Source organism: Acanthochromis polyacanthus, chromosome 1 (genome assembly GCF_021347895.1).
Source record: "Acanthochromis polyacanthus isolate Apoly-LR-REF ecotype Palm Island chromosome 1, KAUST_Apoly_ChrSc, whole genome shotgun sequence".
Classification (NCBI taxonomy): domain Eukaryota; kingdom Metazoa; phylum Chordata; class Actinopteri; family Pomacentridae; genus Acanthochromis; species Acanthochromis polyacanthus.
The window spans coordinates 64,882,191-64,903,192 of record NC_067113.1 but is presented as its reverse complement, the minus strand read 5'-3'; the positions used below and the strand labels follow the sequence as shown (position 1 = coordinate 64,903,192).

The window sequence follows — 21,002 nt, the reverse complement described above, 5'->3', positions numbered from 1 at the left end:
CCCTATTCTTTTCTGTTGACCTGCATCCACTTCATGTGATGAGCACATGAAGTAGACGGTGAGCTGGATGTTTGGAGGTGGCACAAACCAGTGGACTTTCATCCAGGAGAGTCCTGAGTGTGGCCACAGTTTTGTGGTATTTACTTCTGTTTTCATCCACTGTTTCCGGTTGTTTTCAGTCACTTTTCTTTATGTTACTTAGCCAAAAATAAATCTGCCAAAATTCTCTTTTGTGAATCTGATCTAGACAGACACACGATTGTTCAGTACTTTGGGGTCACTTAGAAATGTCCTTATTTTTAAAAGAAAAGCGTTTTTTTTTTCAATCAAGATAACATTAAATGACTGATAAATTCAGTGTAAACATTGTTAATGTGGTAAATGATTATTCTAGCTGGAAACGGCTGATTTTTAATGGAATATCTCCATAGGGGTACAGAGGAACATTTCCAGCAACCATCACTCCTGTGTTCTAATGCTACATTGTGCTAGCTAATGGTGTTGAAAGGCTCATTGATGGTTAGAAAACCCTTGTGCAGTTATGTTAGCACATGGATAAAATTGTTAGTTTTCATGGAAAACATTAACCTGGCAATAGCCAGATTAATAATTGAGTAGTACTTGATAGTACTCCACAATATCAATCTGGGACCGCTCCATGTAAATGCGTTCGGAGGAAAGAGGCACAGATTGGACAATGCAACAGTATGTCCCGCCTCTGACAGGTTTGTTTTTAGCCAATCGCGGGATCTTCACAACGAGCAGAGCCAATTGGTAGATTAAACTCTTTCCAAAACTCGTAGGTAAAAAAAGCACAAACATCTTTACCATCCAGAAATGCGCAAAGCGCCTCTCCTTGTTCTTCCTTCAAAGAAGCGATAGGAGATTCAGCTAAAACTGACTTAACCCTTTACGCTTCAGTGCGTCGTACTAATTTGCATAGGAATTTCAAGAATGTCCGACGGCTGCAAACCCGATTATACAAACACTATACGCCGATGGAAAGCTTAGATTCTCATGAATCCACCGGTATAAACCACTTTCAGATGTGATTACCACAGCGGGTGAGAAAAACACATTTGTCCGACATAAACAAATATTCATCCATCCGTTCTCTATACACGGCTTCAACGCACACAGCGCGACTCACATTTCCGGGTTCATTATTACACACAGAAAAAAAGATTCCACAAAAAACGGCCATAATCCAACCTTTTACATCCAGACAACACAAGCCAGTAAACTATTTTGTCCAAAACATGTCCTGAAGTCGGTATAAAATCCACGAATCGGTCGTTTTCAAGGAAATGCACCTCGTGATGTGCGTCCAATATTCCCTGTATTTTTCGTAATTTTTTTTATTTAAAAATAGAATATTAGCGATTTTTTTGTACTGAAAACGGCTGGAATTGACTGAAGCTTAAAGGGTTAATAGCAGCATCTACACAATCGTTGTCCTCCGTTGCCGTGTTTGTTTTGATCTACTGGCGCTTGGCGTCGTCTTCGCACCCGGATATCCCGCCCCACACACGAATACTGCTGCGTGATTGGCCCGTGCCAACTTGGCTCTGTCCGAACAGTGAAAGCGGGAGCGGTGCAAGATGCTTTCTTGAGAGATTTGTGAACTCACAAATATCGCGAGAAAGCAACTTGCTGGCAAGGTTAGGAAAACATGAGGCCTGTAGGTAACATTTTCTCTTGCCATAACTTTTCAAAGATGGTAAACGTTTGGAAAGTCGGAAAGTGGCACAGGAAGCTCTGAGATTACGAAAACACATTGGCCCTGGTTTGTGTTTCACTGTGGTCTTTGGTGAGTGTCTTTAACGTCTCTGCTGATACATGTCTCTGTGTGAACGTCAGTGTTGGACCTGTGCAGGTGATCTACGAGCTGCTCTGTTTGAACGGAGCAGCTGTAGGAGTGTAACAGGCTCAGCAGCTCCTCCACTGTCACTGTTCCGTCTCTTTTGGTTCCCAGTTGAGTCAGATCATCACTCAGCTTTTTATAGTTTTTCTGCAAAACCTGCCTGTGGACAGGACAGCAAGGACTTATGGGAAAATCAGTTATGAACTTAAAATGTATCCTGCTCTGCTTCTGTAGCTTTTACTCATCAAGTCTGTCTGCTTTGGTTATATAAATAAAATACTTTCACATCAGCAGAGAACATTTGAAAATGTCAGTGCAGATTCTGAATCGTGCTCCCTCACTCACACATTTCTTCATCATTTGTAAAGACGCTGTTAAATTACATTTGATGTTTGCACTGGTAATGAACACTTAGTGAAAATTAATCAGCCATGGTGCATGACATTACCAATATTTATGAAAAAAATGAATGACTGCTCAATAATAATCACAGCATGTGCAAAATGCTTCTAACAGCCTTTGTTCTGTCTAAACCCCCTGGGGTTAAATACCTGTGCAGGAGAACAAAGCAACAACGTTTGCACAGTTGGAAAGCATTGACGCTATGGAGTTAAGACAAAAACCATAAATCTGTAAATATCAATCTATGAATCTACTCTGTACACCAGATCTCCTGCCTGAGCCTCTGAGGAACAGCACACCAGCTGTGTGGACGATCTTCAGTGTAAAGTTAGAGGCAAACACTTGAAGCCTTTATGTGTACATTTGTTTTTGTAGATGCATTAAATCTAAATCACAATTCAGGGAGTCAGTTGAGGAGGTCTGTGTATCTCACAAAGGATGTTTTCACGATGCCTCTATATGCTGGCAGTCACTGTGGAGGAAAACTAAGGGACAGACCCAGAACATGATGGAGGGATTGCATATTCTACATGGACTGAGAAAGCCTCGGGAAGAGCTGCAGGAAGTAGCTAAGAGGAAGGATGTCTGAGCTACCTGCAGCATCAGCATCACTGGATGGATGGATAATTTCAAATTGCTCACAGTCACCATCATCACTTACTTTATATGCTCCAGCTCGGTGGCATCAGAGGAGATCGGTCTGTCAGCATCCTGCTGGACAACAGTTTGGTTCAACTTCAGGCTTTCAGACATCAGTTCCTCATCATGATGAAGACCCAGCCTTTCCAGAAAGTCATAAACCTTTACATATCCCCGCCCCTCTGGGTCATACCTGCCAAAATGAAGTGTTGGAGAGTCATTAGAACAAAGATAAGTACTTGACTGAACAGTGTAGTGTCTATGATGCCTCAGCTAGGTGCTTGTTACCTCAACCAAAACTCTTCAAACTCGTTGGGTCTTATGGGAAGAGCGTAGGTGAAGAGGAGTCCCCTTAAGCTCTTTTTATAGATCCAACCCTGGCCCTGTTTGTCAAACTGACACAGCACCTATTGAGGAGGACAGGAGCAGATCATTGCACATTGTAGAGAATATTTTTTTACCTATGCTTTCTGTAAGTTTATCCTGACCTGAGACATTGCTGCCCACTTGGATCGTGCTTCATGGGCCAGGAGTTCATGGAGCTGCTGCTGTCTGTCAGCAGACACAGAAAAACAGACATCTGAATATGCTGCAGAGCCAGTGTCCCTCTAAAATATCACTGACAACTCTTACACACACTCACATGCTAGCTGTTGGTATCTGCTGTCTGCCACCATTTTCAACCACGCTGACAAATTCTGCGTAGTTCAGGTTGTTTCCGGGATGCAAGCCAATCAGATCGAGGAGTCGCTGGTACGCTCCCTTACTGCAGAAAAACTTCAGGCTGTCGTACAGCGCTTTGAAATCCTGGCAGTCGACCACACCTTTACGCTTCCTGTCCATCAGCCGGAACATGGTCAGGTGGTCCTGATGGGAAGAGACTGGGCTATCAGAGCAGGAAGACCTTGGGACTGAGAGGTGTGGATTGTGGTGCTAGTTTTTGGTCGCATGCTAGAAGGTCCTAAAAAATCCACAGACACATGATTTCAGTCTGGGTTGATATGATTCCACCTATGGTTACTGCTGGTGCCAACGATTCCATTTTAAGTATACAGATCAAGGAATTTCATTTCAGATATCACATATACTGTCCACTGTAGCTGCACATACACTCTGAGTGCCTACTCTTTTGGTCCCACAAGACTGTGAAGTAAAGCCAATGCAGAAGCAGACTCACATACACCTCATATTATTCTGCTGTTGTGGGGAAAAAGACTCTGGCTTGTTTGTATTTCCTTAAACTAATCACAGTAGTCTTGGGTGGAACTAAGCTACAGCTTTGAAAATAATTTTGGGACAATTGTTTTAGTGCAACATTTGCATGCGGTGAGGTTAGTGTTGTCACTGAAACAAATAATTCACTGAAAGAAATGAGCAGGGCAGCCCTCCTGTCGGGTCTAAACCCTTGGCCAAACTTGAAATTTTCAGCGGTGGGTTGCTGCTTGGAGCTTGTTGTTGATGTTTCCCATAGTGGAGGGGATTTTTACAACATATAGATGAGAGAAAGCTGTGTGAAATGCAGTGGCAGTGAAATGCAGCTTACATCTAGTGAGTAAGACTAATGCAGAAGCTCCTTAATCCTGCATTCAGTCTGCCGGGTAGCAAAAGAAGCCAGATTGTGTAGAAGTCTCCGAGAGAATGAACTTTTCACTTGATCAGTTACCTCAGTAAAAATTTCCTGCCGAGTTTGTGATCTTAATCATTAGTTTCAACTATTTTATAGTATAATGTGATGTTCATTTAGTAAATGATGGTGCCATTTCGATTAAAACAATAGATGATAAAGGAGGGTGTGTTTTAGGACTAGGATCTACTGTATCACCATGCGTACTGTCAGGTTCTCAGTCAAATTCACCTTCATTCAATACATCCCATTAAAAAAAAAAAAAAAACAAGATGGCGACCTCCAAATTCCAAACCAAAAACTTCAAAAGTGAAATGATCCAGAAGTGGTCTCATGTTGAAGAAGTGCCCTTTGATTTTGAATTGAATTGAACTGAGTATCCGTTATTAGTCCCACAAGGGGAAATTTAGATAGATAGATAAGCTAGATAGATAAATACTTTATTAATCCCGAAGGAAATTATACAATAGTCCGTGGCTCACATTCATAAACACAGACATAGAAATAAAAGTTAAAAAGTACAATTAAAAAGACAAATAGCAACAGCCATAATAAATAAATCCAACATTAAAAAGTCAAGTGCAACTCCATAAGGTGCTTTAAAATTAAGGCACTGAAAAACAAAGTTCAGGACCAGCATCAGTCTCTCCTGCTCCTCCCTGAAGTGGCTGCATTATACAGCCTGATGGCACGAGGGACGAAAGAGTTTTTAAGTCTTTCAGTGGAGCAGCTCAATGAAAGATATCTGGAGCTAACAGAACTCCTTTGCCCAGAGACCACAAGATTTAGGGGGTGGCTGTGATCGGAAAGGATCGCCCTGATCTTAGAGAGCGTCCTCTGCTCCACCACCTTTTCCACAGAGTCCAGGCCGAGTCCAACCTCAGAGTCAGCTTTCCTTATGAGCCTGTTCAGCCTTAGAGTGTCCCTTTTCTTAGCGTTGCCCCCCCAGCACACAACAGCATAAAAAAGAACACGAGATACAATCGACTGATAGAACATGTACAATAACTTAGAACAGACTTTAAAGGACGCCAGCCTTCTTAAGAAATATATCCTGCTCTGCGCCTTCTTGTACACAGCATCCATGTTTGCTGCCCAGTTCAGACTGTTGTCCAGCTGCAGCCCCAGATACTTGTAGGTGGAGACCACCTCCACCTCAGATCCACTGATGTTAATGGGCTGTAGAGCAGGGGCGGCCGGCGGAAATCCAGCACCAGCTCCTTTGTTTTAGAGGTGTTCAGCTGGAGCTTGTTGCACTGGCACCACTCCACAAAGTCCTTCACCAGGCCCCTGTACTCCCCCTCCTCACCCTCCCTAATACACGCCACAATTGCAGTGTCATCAGAAAACTTCTGCATGTGGCATGTATCTGAGTTGTACCGAAAGTCAGAGGTGTAAAGAGTGAAGAGGAGGGACGACAATACTGTGCCTTGAGGTGCTCCAATACTGCAGGTCAGTGTTGAGGACCTACAGCCCCCCACTCGGACAAACTGTGGTCTGTTAGTCAGATAATCCGAAATCCAGGTCACGAGGTGGGGGTCCACAGCCATGATGTTCAGTTTCTCCTGGAGAAGGCTGGAATGGATGGTATTAAAAGCACTAGAGAAGTCGAAGAATAGCATCCTCACCATGCAGCCCCCAACATCCAGGTATGTGAGGGCACGGTGTAGGAGGTAGAGGACGGCATCCTCCACTCCCACCTTCTCCTGATAAGCGAACTGGAGGGGGTCCCATCCTCCCAGCACTTGAGGGTGTACAATCCGCAGGACCAGTCGCTCCAGTGTCTTCATAACGTGTGACGTGAGTGCGACCGGCCTGTAGTCGCGCAGCTCCCGCAGGCGATTCTTCTTGGGAACTGGAACGATGCAGGACGTTTTCCACACAGAAATTTGCAACATCCGACGGCTGAAATCTTGAAAAAATTTGTGCAAAAATCACGGCACCATTTAATATAGATGTACCCACAAACACAATGACCACTGAGCACAGGTGTGTGTTATGCATGTGTACATTATGTCTTGTTTTTTCTCCTTGCATCCTTATTCTTCTTCTCTTCCAAAATGTGGTGCATTTCTAGTTGCTTGCATGTTTCTGAAGGAAGCAGAACGTGAAGTGATTGACTTTAGGGAGGCCAGTTCTGCACGCTGGCCACCATTACGCAATCACTTTGACTTGCAGGTATGCAGCTATGCACACAAATCTAAAGACTGATGCAAGAACTATGCAACACTACAGCTGGGCAATGGAGTCCAATAGACAATCCAATCTTCTCATCATTCATTTCAAATGTCAATACAGCTGCTGTCAGTAAACTAGATCATTCATCATTTTATCAGGAAAGCATAAATAAATAAACATAAACAAGTACAACTACAGTATACTGTGAATGGAAGTGTCATATACAGCAGGTGCTGACATGTACACTCGCCTCCCATGCGCGCCTCATAGGCCCAGCAGACACAGAGCACACACCAGCAACAGGCAGGTAGACACAGATAGATGTTACTGACTGGAGCTCAGATCAAAGCTTGGCATGCAGGCATGTGGAGAATGAAGACTTAGGGTTTAGTCAGGACTGTCAGGTAGAAAATGGATCACAGAAAGGTTGTTTAATTCAGAAAGCAGAATCACTTGTGTTGATTAACTCTGTAAGTCTCACAGTTGTGAAATTACATTCACCACTTTTAGCTTCCTTGAAAAATGAATCTGGGCAGATTTTTTCAAAGACACATTTACAGTCAGTAAGTGCTGTTGTTCAGCCTTGAAATGCTATTTGATAGGGGGTGCATTTGTTGTTTATTGTTGATTTTGACTGGAAATATCAAACTCAAGTCTGTAAAATGCCATAAATAGTTTTATACTTATTTCTAGAACATGTAGTATTTCAAATTACTCTGGAATCAAAATAGTGCCTGACACTTTTCATGGAGACCCTACACTCCTAAAATGTTCATAATATGAGTAATTTAGCTTTCTATGTTCAGTTTTTGATTTCTGACAGGTGTAACAGGCCAGATTAACCCCAGATTAATCTTTATGAGCCCTTTGCATACTTTGGCCGGGGCGGTTAATCTGGCCTGTTACACCTCAATAGAATAAATGAATAAATTGTTTCTGGTAGACATAAAAAAGCATGAAACTGCATCTTATCAATTCAAAAATATATGCTCATTTTAATTGCTGCATTAGAGGGATGATGTGGAAAGCATGAACAGACTTGGAAATAGAGCTGAACAATTTATTGATTTCATATTGGATTTGGAATTGAAAATTTGTAATTAGCATATTGTAAAAGCTGCAGTTTACACTCTATGCAGCATGACTGACAGTGTTTTAAATGTTGTGTCAGCTAGACTTCTTTTTTTAGGACAGTGGAGAGAGAGACAGGAAACATGGGTAGAGGAGTGGGGGAATGACATGCAGTAAATGGCCATGGGCTGGATTCAAACCCATGACTGCTACGTTGGGGACTATAGCCCCTGTTTATGGGTCAGCCACTCAAACAGTTCAGCTCTCAGTCAGACTTTTGATGGTTTCTCACGGTAACACTTCATCACATTTTACATCTACTACACAGTGAAATTCAAATTAAACCAGGGCATTAAATAAATTATTTTAGAAACCAAATCACAAAAACTTGTCAGAAAATAAAGATGTCGAGGTGGAGTCAAAGTGCAATGACAGTTTTTAGAGAAAGAGACCTTTGAATCATCAAAACTGCGACTAAAGAATCAATTTTATTCTGACTTTTTCACTAATGAAAAATATTCATAAATGATACTGTTCTGTAATTATGATTAATTACAAACTGCTATGGGATATAGAAAAAATCCACCCTGCAAGTAAACACCTAATTCTTCTGTGTATTTGTTCAAGCAATGTCAATACAAATGCAGAAATCCCGCTCCCAAAATAAAATAAAAACGTAGTTAAACTTTTCTGAGAATTAAAAAAATGTAAAACCCAATCATTTCTGCATTTTATAACAATGTCAGAGAGATGAAAAAAATGTACGCAGTCAGCGCAAACCTATGCAGGGCTGCACAGTGAATCAGCGGTTAGTACTGTCTCCTCACAGCTAGAAGATCCCTGGTTCACATCCCGGCCTTCCTGGGATCTTTCTGCATGGAGTTTGCATGTTCTCCTGGTGTATGTGTGGGTTTTCTCCAGGTTCTCTGGCTTCCTCCCACAGTCTAAAAATATGCTGAGGTTAACTGGTGATTCTAAGTAGTGTGTAGGTGTGAATGTGAGTGTGATTGTTTGTCTCTATATGGTGACCTGTCCAGGTGTCCCCTGTCTTCACCGTAAGTCAGCTGGGACAGACTCCAGCCCCTCATGACCCTAATGAGGATTAAGCGGTGTATAGATAATGGATGGACAAACCTGTGCAGCACTCCTATAAGAAGACATTTTCATCTAATGGTGTCCTGGAGGCCATTTGTTGCAGGTCATTGCCATTCTTCTTAACTCTAACTACCAAAAATCTGCCGAATGCTGTACAACAGAGTAAAACTGCAGTCATACTGGAATCACATGATGTCCAACATCAGCTCCAGCATTTGTGATCACATAGATGCATGCATGGTTTCCTGTTAATCTGTGGTGCTTGGGGATGTTATTTGAACCACACACGGGACACGTGAACAAAAACAGAATGCCAATTACATGAAACAAAAACTAAAACCACTGTCCAGAACCTTTATTGCATGTCAGTCCTGCCCCCATAAATGAAATTAAATCCAAATGTTATCATCTTATCAAAGTAGCCAGTGTGCATCATTCACCCACCCCATGGATGGTCTGGATCCTGGTCCTCATGGCAGCCAGGCACTGCTCAGCAGAGGTGTGGAGGAGCTTTTCCTTGGAGTCCTGCGGCTGCTCTCTGGCTGTGGCCTCTGTCGAAACCAGAAACAGTTGTTAAATCATGAGAGTGTTGATAGTTGCCCTTTTAATCAGACACACAATTAACCTGTTCCCTGTTTGTGAGGGAATTAAACTCAACAAATTGGGATCTCTGTTCCATTTTGTGAGTTATTTGTGTTTTTCCACACTCCGCAGCATGCCCTTCATGTCTGGCAGCCACACTGGGCATTTAACTGCCTGACCTAATTTACATTTAATTAAAAGCACACTTATATTCTAAATCTAGAAAATTCAATTTTTATGTCCCACAAACATGACTAACTTTGTGTCCTGCCTTTGTTTTATGCTTTTTCTATTTATTTATTTTGTTGTTGTTCTCTCTACTGTGTACCTTTTTATTTTTTATTTTTTGTAGTGGATACAAATTAGAGTGATGCCCTGCTGCTCTGTTTTCTGCTTCCAAAGCACATAATTAGCCCAAACAAGCAGAAATGAGTGCGATTCTGAATCTGTGTGCTGCTCCACTCTGCTAATGAGAGACGAAGAGGCTCACTCTTACTCTATTTATAATCCAGGATGATTTCTTCAATGGCTCATGTGCTAAGAAAGACATAATTTCACAGGAAGCAGGGGGCTTATGTTTGATCACCGTGGGTGGGGAAGGAGTCGGGATGTGAGGCAAGATGGAGTGGAAGGGGACAGCAGCCTGGTGGGGAGTAGGAAGGGATTTTTGAAATCTCTATTTAAGCATTGAAAACCCTGCCATGCAGAACTGATGGGATTGCTGACGCCACTGGTCAAGATGTTCTGGCTGCCGCTCTTCTTTCTCACCCTCGTACTTTGCTTGGAACACTGAGCGCTGGATCCGTCCGCCCCTGAAGCCCAACATTTCTGTGAATCTGCTGAAATGCTTATCATCCAGGATGACCCAGGTGTCCTCTAGTATCTGGGGGCAAAACAAGAAGAGGAGGTTCGGTGGTCTGCTGTACCTCAGGCCACGTTGCATTGACTTTTCAGGGTCAGAGGTACAACAGGTGCAAAATAAATTCTGACCTGCATCTTTTACCGGTCAACTGTGGAATACTTAAAATGCTGAAACAAAAAGAAACAGCATGAAGTACAGTACCCATGCTTCCAGTTTATGCTCACATTCACTGTGTCATAATGAAAACAAAATGAATTAATCAGCTTTAATAAATGAAAGAACTGTTTTTCACTGTGACATCAAACCAAGTTTTCCATCCAGCTGTGGCTGGGATAGATGATTGTTTGGCAGAGATTTTAAAAGCTCTTCATTTTGTTTTCTGTGCTGTGATTAGATTTGAATGCGGCATGTGGATGTAACGCCAAAGCTGCATATTATTCATCATTTTTAGAGAAAAACAAGAACTCAGAAGCTCAGGTTTATTTTCAGCACAGCAGCCAGGCTGACAAAGAGCCACAGCTCTGTGGAACTCTGTGTTTCTTTACATCTCAGGAGTAATGACTTTTTGAACTTCTTTACAAATAGGATGGCAGCCATTAGAGAAGAAAATAATCAAATTGTCTCCACAATTGGGACAGATGTGTCATCTAGTATAGATTTAGCTTTAAAAAATGTCTGTAAAATCTGATTTATATTGAGGCATCTTCCCTCCTATAGAGATTTCTGAGCTGACAACAACAACTGCTTTTATACTGCATCCTTATCAGACTGTTCAAGAATGCTTTTCCCTCTATTTAAATATTCGTTCTGATTAATGTCTCTTATTACCAGGCTGCATACTGAGGCTTTTAGGGTGACTGTGTTTAAACCTACTCTGTTTTATGCAGAGTAAAATTTCCTCTGAAAACTTGAAGGTAATTATTAAAAATATAGTGTAGAAAGAAAAATTATTTGTCCATGTCACTGGTCACTTCAGAATTTGGAGGACATTTTACATCCCACCCATTAAATTTCAAATAATCCATGCACAAAATATTAGATTTAAATATTAATATTCAAATCTAATAAATAAGTCTGAAGTTCCCCTAAAATGCTACTTTTTTCTTGTCCCACCCCCTGATGACCAAATTGAATCTCAAATAAAACAGTTAAAAAGAAACCTAAACTTCCTTTATTCGGCACTATTTTTTATAATTAATGTCTCTTGTAATTGCTGGGGAAAAGTTTTAATCATCATATTATTTATTTCATTTATTTTTTAACCTATTTATCTGGTAGAAGAAGAAAACAGTGAATCTCATCAAACACTGGAATTAACATCATCTAACAGATTTCCTAAAGAATGGGTAGAGGAAAACTATATCCTCTCTTCTATATTTCATATTTTCATCACATTGTCAGCCTTGATTGAATGTCTCCCTCTACCTCATATTATCAGGATCAGTCTCATTCTTTGGACTGCTTTCCATCAGTCAGTTTGTCCTCTTGGTCAGCAGTAACAGCTAGCTAAATATCTAGCTTCTATTGCTGAGAAAAAAGATCACATTAGCATGGATTAGCAACCCTGTTACTGTGATTAGAGTAGGGTTAGCAAACAACACAAAACATGGAATAAAAATGGTGCCATTGATGTGTAAGCTGAGCTAATCAAGCCTTTGATGGTTTATTATCTATTATTGATGAATATGGAGCAGGAAACAGTAATAGAGAAGGTTTATTTTTCAAACATTTTAAAGCCCAAATGTCCTCCAATCTTGGAATGATCCTAGTGGAAAAGAAACACGATTTGCAAGTATTGCAAAATAGTGTTTGTCTGATTCGATCAAAAGTTATTAATCATCTGGCATTTTTTAGTTTGTCACAGTGTCCCCACACTTCAGCAGTTTCTTTAATAAGTATAATGCTATCATAACCTAAAGGAATGACAGCCAGAATTATGAAAATGACATGTAAGTTGTTAGAAATCAAAAAGAGCGTCTCACCAAAGTAACAGCTCAGTAAACATTAGTCAGTCTGGAGTGGGTGAAACATAACGGGACCAACTTGAATGTTGTGAAGCTCAGGTGGGAGTGTGTGATGATTCAGTTTCAGCCTCATGCCCTTGCTTTAATAGTTAACTGCCGCATTGTAACAAGCAACCCGTGTCTTGTATTTTTAGCGTCTAATTAATGCCATCGCAGCTTCTTTGACATTTCCGCCCATTTTCTGCTACAAGTTCTCACCCTCAGTTTCTCTAATTGTACAAAATTTCACATACATCACAGGTAGTTCACTTAGAGTACTTTGAGCACTTGTGAGGATATACTTTAAACACAACAGTGTAATCCAGACAACCTGTTGATAAGTTAATATCCTGAAGAAACAATGACAAGACATCTGAGTTAGTAGTAGTATAAATTACTGAGTGTATTTAAAAAAAAAAAAAAAAAACTATACACAGACTGAAGGTATTTGGACAGTTACACTCCTCTCCAAAGTATTGGAACAGTGAGGCCAATTCCTTTATTTTTGCTATACACTGAAAATATTTGTGTTTGACATCAAAAGATGAATATGAGATGAACATTTCAGCTTTGATTTCCAGGTATTTAGATCTGGATCTGATGCACAACTCAGAAGATAGCACTTTTTATTTGAACCCACACATTATTCATGTGAGCAAAAGTATCGGAACATGTGACTGACAGGTGTGTTTTGTTGTCCTGGTATGTCCTATTACATTGATTATTCAATCTATAAATATCGTTCAATGTCTACGTTCAGTTTCAGATTTGGGTTTTGACTGTGCAGACTGCTGCTATAGTTAGAGGTGTAACCAACATGAACACCAGAGAGCCGTCTATGGGTGAAAAACAAGCCACTGTGAAGCTGAGAGAGGATGGAAAATCAATCAGAGCCAATGCACAAACACTGGCCATAGATAGATCAACCATTTTTAATGCCCTGAAGAAGAAAGAAACCACTGGTGGACTAAGTAGTAGATGTTGAACGGGTAGAACAAGGAAAACAACAGAAGTTGATGACAGAAACATTGAAAGAGTTGTAAAGAAAGAACCTAAAACCATTGTTAGTGACATCAGCAACAACCTCCAGAGGGCAGGAGTGAAGGTATCACAATCTACTGTTCACAGAAGACTTCATTAACAAAAGTACAGAGGCTACACTAGAATATCAAACCATTCATTAGCAAGAAGAACAGGAAAGCCAGGGTGGAGTTTGCCAAAAAGGACAGAGATGAGCCTCAAAAATCCTGAGACAAAGTTTTATGGACTGATGAGACAAAGATGAACCTTTACCAAAGGAATGGAAAGACTACAGTTTGGAGACAGAAAGGATCTGCTCATGATCCCAAACATACAAGCTCATCTGTGAAACACAGTGGAGGTAATGATATTACATGGATTCTTCTGGGAAGGGCTCATTAATCTTCATTGATGATGGAACACATGACTGCAGCAGCAAAATGAACTCAGGAGTCTACCGAAACATTTTGTCTGGCAGCTTAATCAGAGGGAATAAAAACAGCTGATCTGTCAAAATCAACAGTTGTATTGATGTTAAAAAAAATAAGAAAGGAAACAAAACAGCACTATGGAATTAGATCAGTGAACACCAAACCCAGTCAAGTGTTACACATCACTATATTAACGGTGCAATGCTAAAAAATTGTAGTGACATCTCTGCGCAAAAAAACATTACACTTTCCACCTTAAAAGAGCAATGAAGTTTGCATAAGGAGGGTAGAGCAGGCACACCACATAACTTTCACTACAGACGCTAAGATTCGAGTGGTGTGTTGGAGGATTGATTAATTTGCTCCCTTCTCACCTTTTGAACATCAGCCTCTGACAGCGTCTCTTCATCTTCATCAGCAGTGTGGATGAGGGCCTGGATCCGGTCACCCAGGCTGGTTTGACGCTGTTCTAATCTCAGCCTCATCCTCTGGAAAACCACGTCCAGGATACCAGAGGTGTCCAGACCAGTCTGCTGGCTGCAGGGACTCTGTTGTCTGATGGACTGCAGTGTGGACTGAGATGATGTGAATGGTCTGAGGAGGCAGAGCAGTAAGTACTAAGACAACAGTAGCGTGACTGTGAACAGGCTTTAAACAAAAAAAAAAAGATACATCTGTACTAGTATGTCGTCATTCAACCACTAGCTGGTACTTTTATGATTAGGCTTAAAACTGAAATCTTTAATAAAGCTTATGTGGCCTTGAAGCATCCCTTAGTCGTACTTCTATACAGGCTCTGATTGCTGAAGAACCTCCCATTTTGCACTGAGCACCTCTTTGAAATTCTCCATACATTTACATGGCAATTTTCCATTTCATTAACTTTAAACCCAACAAAATCTACGCTAAAGTAATTTTAAATCAGCCCTACACAGGGCAGACAGTGAAAATGAAGTAGTAAAGACGAAGCTATAACCTGTATCCGACTTTCTGACATCTGTTTTGCTCTAGAAAAATATAAAACCAAGAAATGAATAATTTCAGTGAAAATGAGCAGTGCTAACAAAACTGATCTAAAAAGGAAACAGCATGTGCTTTGTGTGTGTGTAGCTGCTGAATTCTGTATTTGCACTCTGGCTTGGTGATCTCTGAGCTGTACCACTTGTCTCCACATTTCTCTCTTCCATATACAGATAGCGATCACAGAAGTCATAGAAATACAGATAACTCTACAGACAGTCAAAAAAGACAATGAACTACACAGCTCAAGTCAGTGAAACACACAGAACTACACATACAACATCGCAGCCAACTTTCAGCTACCAGTTGGAGTGAGATTCTGAGAAGAAGGTGGCGGGGGAGGTAACTGTGTGGATGGATAGATAGGCAATTATATAATATCTTATGAAACTTATTCTACTTCATTTACTAATGATCTAATACTTATTTAATGTTCGTAATTTGATGCTTTAAATCGGCCAGCAGAATAGATGCTGCAGAGTATCTGAGGAGAAGAAGTTCACCCATAAAGTTCCATGTCATGACTTTAGTAAATAGATCAGACTTTTAACAGTAAACACCCCCACAGCTGTGGTGCATTCATCCTGAAGACAGTGACTGTTTAAACAAACAAAAAAAAAAAAGCTGCAGCTTCTAAAGTGTGACTCTGTGTGTGACGGTTCACCTGCCTGAGTGAAGAAAAGAACACAAAGTTACTGATCCTGATCGATTCCCTTTCCACTTCATCTATGAGTAAATGCATGCACGTCTATCTTTTTGGAGGCACTCATCTGCATCTTGCTGTTGTCTGATGCTGCTGGTATTTAATAAACTCAGAGGAAAGACTCAAACCAACAGCTGGAATCAACAAACTAAACTTCAGCTCCTAATTTGTCAGAAAAAAAGGATGATACTTATTTCTAGTGAGTCTTATTAATTTGACTTGTTACAAACGTTGTCTTCATCACCACTGGAAACCGTAATAGTAAAACTTAAATTGTCGAGTCCAGTAAATGAGGTGTGAGCTTCCATCAACTTCAGGCGTAAAAACTGTCTTTTACACTCGCTGTAATGTTTCTGGACTGATGCTAGTGTTGTGCTTTGTCATGTGTGCAGTGACAGTCGTTTTAACCTATATTTTTACTCCACCAAGGAATGTGGCGGAGTTACGTAACAATCAGCGTCTGTCTGTCTGTCTGTCTGTCTGTCTGTCTGATCAGAAAACGGCAGCTACAGTGGGCAGGACATTTCGTAAGAATGGATGACAACAGGTCACCCAAACAACTGTTCTATGGCAAGCTTGTAGAAGGTCAGCAAAGGATTGGAAGACCAAGGATTCAAAGACTGCTTGAAGATTGTGGAATCAACCTACACACGTGGACAAAATTGTTGGTACCCCTCAGTTAAAGAAGGAAAAACCCACAATTCTCACTGAAATCACTTGAAACTCACAAAAGTAACAATAAATAAAAATTTATTGAAAATTAAATAATCAAAATCAGCCATCACTTTTGAATTGTTGATTAACATAATTATTTAAAAAAACAAACTAATGAAATAGGGCTGGACAAAAATGATGGTACCCATAACTTAATATTTTGTTGCACAACCTTTTGAGGCAATCACTGCAATTAAACGATTTCTGCATTTGTCAATGAGCGTTCTGCAGCTGTCAACAGGTATTTTGGCCCACTCCTCATGAGCAAACAGTTCCAGTTGTCTCAGGTTTGATGGGTGTCTTCTCCAAATGGCATGTTTCAGCTCCTTCCACATATGTTCAATGGGATTCAGATCTGGGCTCATAGAAGGCCACTTTAGAATAGTCCAACGCTTTTCTCTCAGCCATTCTTGGGTGTATTTGGCTGTGTGTTTTGGATCGTTGTCCTGTTGGAAGACCCATGACCTGCGACTGAGACCAAGCTTTCTGACACTAGGCAGCACATTTCTCTCCAGAATGCCTTGATAGTCTTCAGATTTCATCGTACCTTGCACACTTTCAAGACACCCTGTGCCAGATGCAGCAAAGCAGCCCCAAAACATTACTGAGCCTCCATGTTTCACCGTAGGGACAGTGTTCTTTTCTTCGTATGCTTGCTTTTTGAGTCTATGAACATAGAGTTGATGTGCCTTACCAGAAAGCTCCAGTTTGGTCTCATCTGTCCAAAGGACATTCTCCCAGAAGCTTTGTGGCTTGTCAACATGCATTTTTGCAAATTCCAGTCTCGCTTTTTTATGAGTTTTTTTCAGCAGTGGTGTCCTCCTTGGTCGTCTCCCATGAAGTCCACTTTGGCTCAAACAACGACGAATGGTGCGATCTGACACTGATGTACCTTGGCCTTGGAGTTCACCTTTAATTTCTTTGGAGGTTGCTCTGGGCTCTTTGGATACAATTCCAACGATCCGTCTCTTCAATTTGTCATCAATTTTCCTCTTGCGGCCACGTCCAGGGAGGTTGGCTACTGTCCCGTGGGTCTTGAACTTCTGAATAATATGAGCCACTGTTGTCACAGGAACTTCAAGCTGTTTAGAGACGGTCTTATAGCCTTTACCTTTAAGATGTTTGTCTATCATTTTTTTTCGGATGTCCTGGGACAATTCTCTCCATCGCTTTCTGTTGTCCATGTTCAGTGTGGTACACACCTTTTCACCAAACAGCAGGGTGACTACTTGTCTCCCTTTAAATAGGCAGACTGACTGATTATGAGTTTGGAAACACCTGTGATGTCAATTAAATGACACACCTGAGTTAATCATGTCACTCTGGTCAAATAGTTTTCAATCTTTTATAGAGGTACCATCATTTTTGTCCAGCCCTATTTCATTAGTTTGTTTTTTTAAATAATTATGTTAATCAACAATTCAAAAGTAATGGCTGTTTTTGATTATTTAATTTTCAATAAATTTTTATTTATTGTTACTTTTGTGAGTTTCAAGTGATTTCAGTGAGAATTGTGGGTTTTTCCTTCTTTAACTGAGGGGTACCAACAATTTTGTCCACGTGTGTAGATACTTTGGAATCTATAGCACATGATCATCATCTGTGGTGTACGAGTATCCTTGGTGGCATCAAACAGAAGCAAAACGCTCTAATCGCATCACTCAGAGGAGGCTCCACCGACAGGGTTAGTGTGTCATCTCTGTGCAAACGAGGCCGGGTTTGTTGCACACCTCTGCCTATTTTATACTATAAAATGTAGTTTGTTATAGTGGTTTGGAACTTTAAACCCTTTTTATTTCATCACTTTGTCAAACACTGCACACATCATTTTGCACGGTATACAAAAGGAGACTTTAAATAACCTATGTTAGCAGGCCACATTTTCTGGGAAATCAGATTTACATCTCTTCTGTCTGTTGCCTAAGACATATGTAAGAGTAAATTCAGTCGGTGCAGCTCAGCACTTGTATCATTCTCTCTCAGCTCACCTCTCAGTATGAGCTGTGTTCTTGTGGGAGCAGCAGGATGTGTTTGTTACATCTGTTAGAGGTACTCCCAGGTTTCTGAGGAAGTCGCTGTAGGAAACCATTGTGGAGCAGCTGTCAGCTCTGCCCAGTCTAGAGCTGGAGGAGGACATGCAGAGTCTGAAAACACAAAGACAGTCTGGGAGTGAGCTGAGAGAAATCCAGACTGAGCCAAGGTGAGTAGTTTCATCTTTCAGCAGTCAAACATAACACACATTTTAGGAGCGATACAAATTTATGGTGTGATCTTGACTTATTTGTGCAGTGACGAAGGCTATTTTTTGTCACATATTGTAACATTTAAGCTGTATTTTTTGGATCACAAAGATAGTAGAACAGTATACAGTAGAACGGTTGCTACTTGTGCTGCAACTTCCTGGTGCACCTAAAGCTAAGCAATATTGATAAAAACTGGTTCACTGAGGATAAAACAGCCTCACACAAGTTGAGCAAAGTTGCATATGCAGTCCACTGCAACGTGCAACAAGTATACAAACTTATACACTACCGTTCACAAGTTTGGGGTCACTCAATTTCTTAAAAAGTCACACTTTTATTCATGTGCTGACATAACTGCACAAGGGTTTTCTAATCATCAATTAGCCTTTTTAACAGCATTAGCTAACACAATGTAGCATTAGAACACAGGAGTGATGGTTGCTGGAAATGTTCCTCTGTACCCCTATGGAGATTAAAAATCTCATTAAAACCATTAAAAATCAGTCGTTTACCACATTAACAATGTCTACACTGGATTTATCATTTATTTAATGCAGGGGCGATTCTAGGATCAGAGGTTTAGGGGTGCTGAGCACCCAGAGGTGCCCAGCTAGGCGAGATAAATTTCTTCATTGTTTTGTACATTTTAATGCAGTTTCACTCCCACATTTCTGAAAGAAAAGCATAACACTTTTTGAAAAGGTCTGTGACTAAACCATCCAGTCTGATAAAGTTTATTTAAATGCTGAATCACCGCAAAGGAGGAATGCACTGGAATCTCAAAAGAAACATATCGTAGTCCTAATTTTTGGGAAAAGACGACTCATTTAGATACAGCAGCTCCTCAACATACACATAAACAGCATGTATGTTTCTGGAGTAAACCAGCCCCCTATACCAAGCACCAAAAAAACCCCCCAAAAAACAAAACAAAAATGGACCTAGGACTTATTTTTTGACTTTTATTTGAAATGTGATGCACAGCATTTCTTTCCCTGGTCTGCACGCTCTCATCTCCCAGAGTCTCTCCTTGTTCTCTTCCTTTTATAGTGAAATTAAACAAATAGAAAAACAAATAGATAATTAGGAAAATGTAATGATGTTCTGTTTAGAATGAAGTCCACTGATATCTGTTAAGCGTGCTTCTGGAAAGCATTTAATGTGGGGAGAACACATAACCTCCATGACATATATGAAAAATTATATTGTGAATGGATGTTTTTCTTTGTCATCTTAACAGTTGCTGTTTTGCTTGCCACTATTCTCTGTTTATTTTCTTGCCTGGTTCTTCCTGACCTTGCACTCTTTCTTCTCCTTCCCCTTTTTCATCTCTCCCTCTTTGGACTGACAATCATACACAAATAGATTGTATTCAGCTAGAGGAAAAATTATATAAATATGAAAAAATACCAATAAGAATACAAATAAATAACGTCCTCTCTCTCTCTTTGTAATGTCAATCTGAAGGTAAATAACCAAACAATGTGTTTTATATCTGATAACAGATATAAACACTGATACATTGATCCAACTTACAACATTACTCGATAGATAAACCATTTGATCTTACACTCTTACCTGAACCTGGCTCTTTTCTTCGAAAAAAACAATGAGATGCGATACAAAAAATAAAAATAAATATCTTTTAAATTTTAGGGGTGCTGGGATTCAATTTGGGGCTGAAGCACCCCCAAAAATGGGCTAGAAACGCCTATGATTTAATGTTATCTTCATTGACAAAAAAAGGTCTTTCTTTTAATAATAAGGGCATTTTTAAGTGACCCCCAACCTTTTGAATGTAATGTAAGTAATTTCTTGTCAGATCTACTTATGCCTTAATAATGGGGCAGTGACAAGCCAGTTCTTATAGTCACACAGTTAGCATTTGTAACCATTCATATAGGAATGCGGCTGCAGCAACTTTGTTATTTTTAGGGTCCTTTGTTATGTCTTAAAATTCCTCATTTTGGTGTAGGAATAGTTTGCTCTTCTTGTGAGAAATATGTAGCTCTAGACCTGTCCACGTCTGTGTTGGTCATCTGGTGCAACATCGACCCTTTAGCGGGAACATGCTCACAGCGAGATTCAGAAATCCCTGGGGTAACTTAAAAAGTTGATATCCAGCTGATTGTGACTGTGGTCTTTAGGCTCAGTCAAACCAGATAACAAAAATATATCCTGAGTATGTCGAACTTGCTTCAACCTGCTGTAGGCCTCAGGAGGGAAAATGTGAGCATGTAAACATGGTGAACATGGCTTGAAACAGCACACCTGCTAAGTACCTGAAAAACGGTGAGAAAGACAACCAGGGAGGACTGGTGCTGCTGAAAAAGGCAAAAAGTGTCCACGGAAAGTATTGATTTCATTTAGGGTTTTTTTCTTTACCACATTTTGTATGAAATTAATTAATAACAACTCTTCATGGCACCTTCACTTCACTTTCAGTGCCTGAAATGTTTGCACGTTACTGTATATGGATATAGAAAAGAGTGGTTGGTGGCAAAAGTGAAGTGTTATAACATCACACTCTCAGCAACTTTGTTTTGCTGTC

General features: G+C 40.4%; 1 protein-coding gene across 4 annotated transcripts in view; it reads right to left on the bottom strand.

Moving 5' to 3' along the window:
* LOC110966563 (EF-hand calcium-binding domain-containing protein 6) overlaps positions 1-21,002 on the bottom strand; it is a 34,527-nt gene that overhangs the window by 10,959 nt on the left and 2,566 nt on the right. For all 4 annotated transcript variants that reach the window (XR_007944447.1, XM_051953917.1, XM_051953916.1 and 1 more), the window contains 8 exons: positions 18,197-18,352; positions 14,146-14,365; positions 10,224-10,338; positions 9,318-9,424; positions 3,549-3,772; positions 3,394-3,457; positions 3,194-3,312; positions 2,928-3,098 (listed from right to left, as the gene is read on the bottom strand). Coding sequence is in view for 3 of the 4 variants with exons in the window: in XM_051953917.1 (XP_051809877.1) it covers positions 2,928-3,098; positions 3,194-3,312; positions 3,394-3,457; positions 3,549-3,772; positions 9,318-9,424; positions 10,224-10,338; positions 14,146-14,365; positions 18,197-18,352 (1,176 nt within the window). In the remaining variant the exon portion in view is untranslated. The remainder of the gene's footprint in view (positions 1-2,927; positions 3,099-3,193; positions 3,313-3,393; positions 3,458-3,548; positions 3,773-9,317; positions 9,425-10,223; positions 10,339-14,145; positions 14,366-18,196; positions 18,353-21,002) is intronic.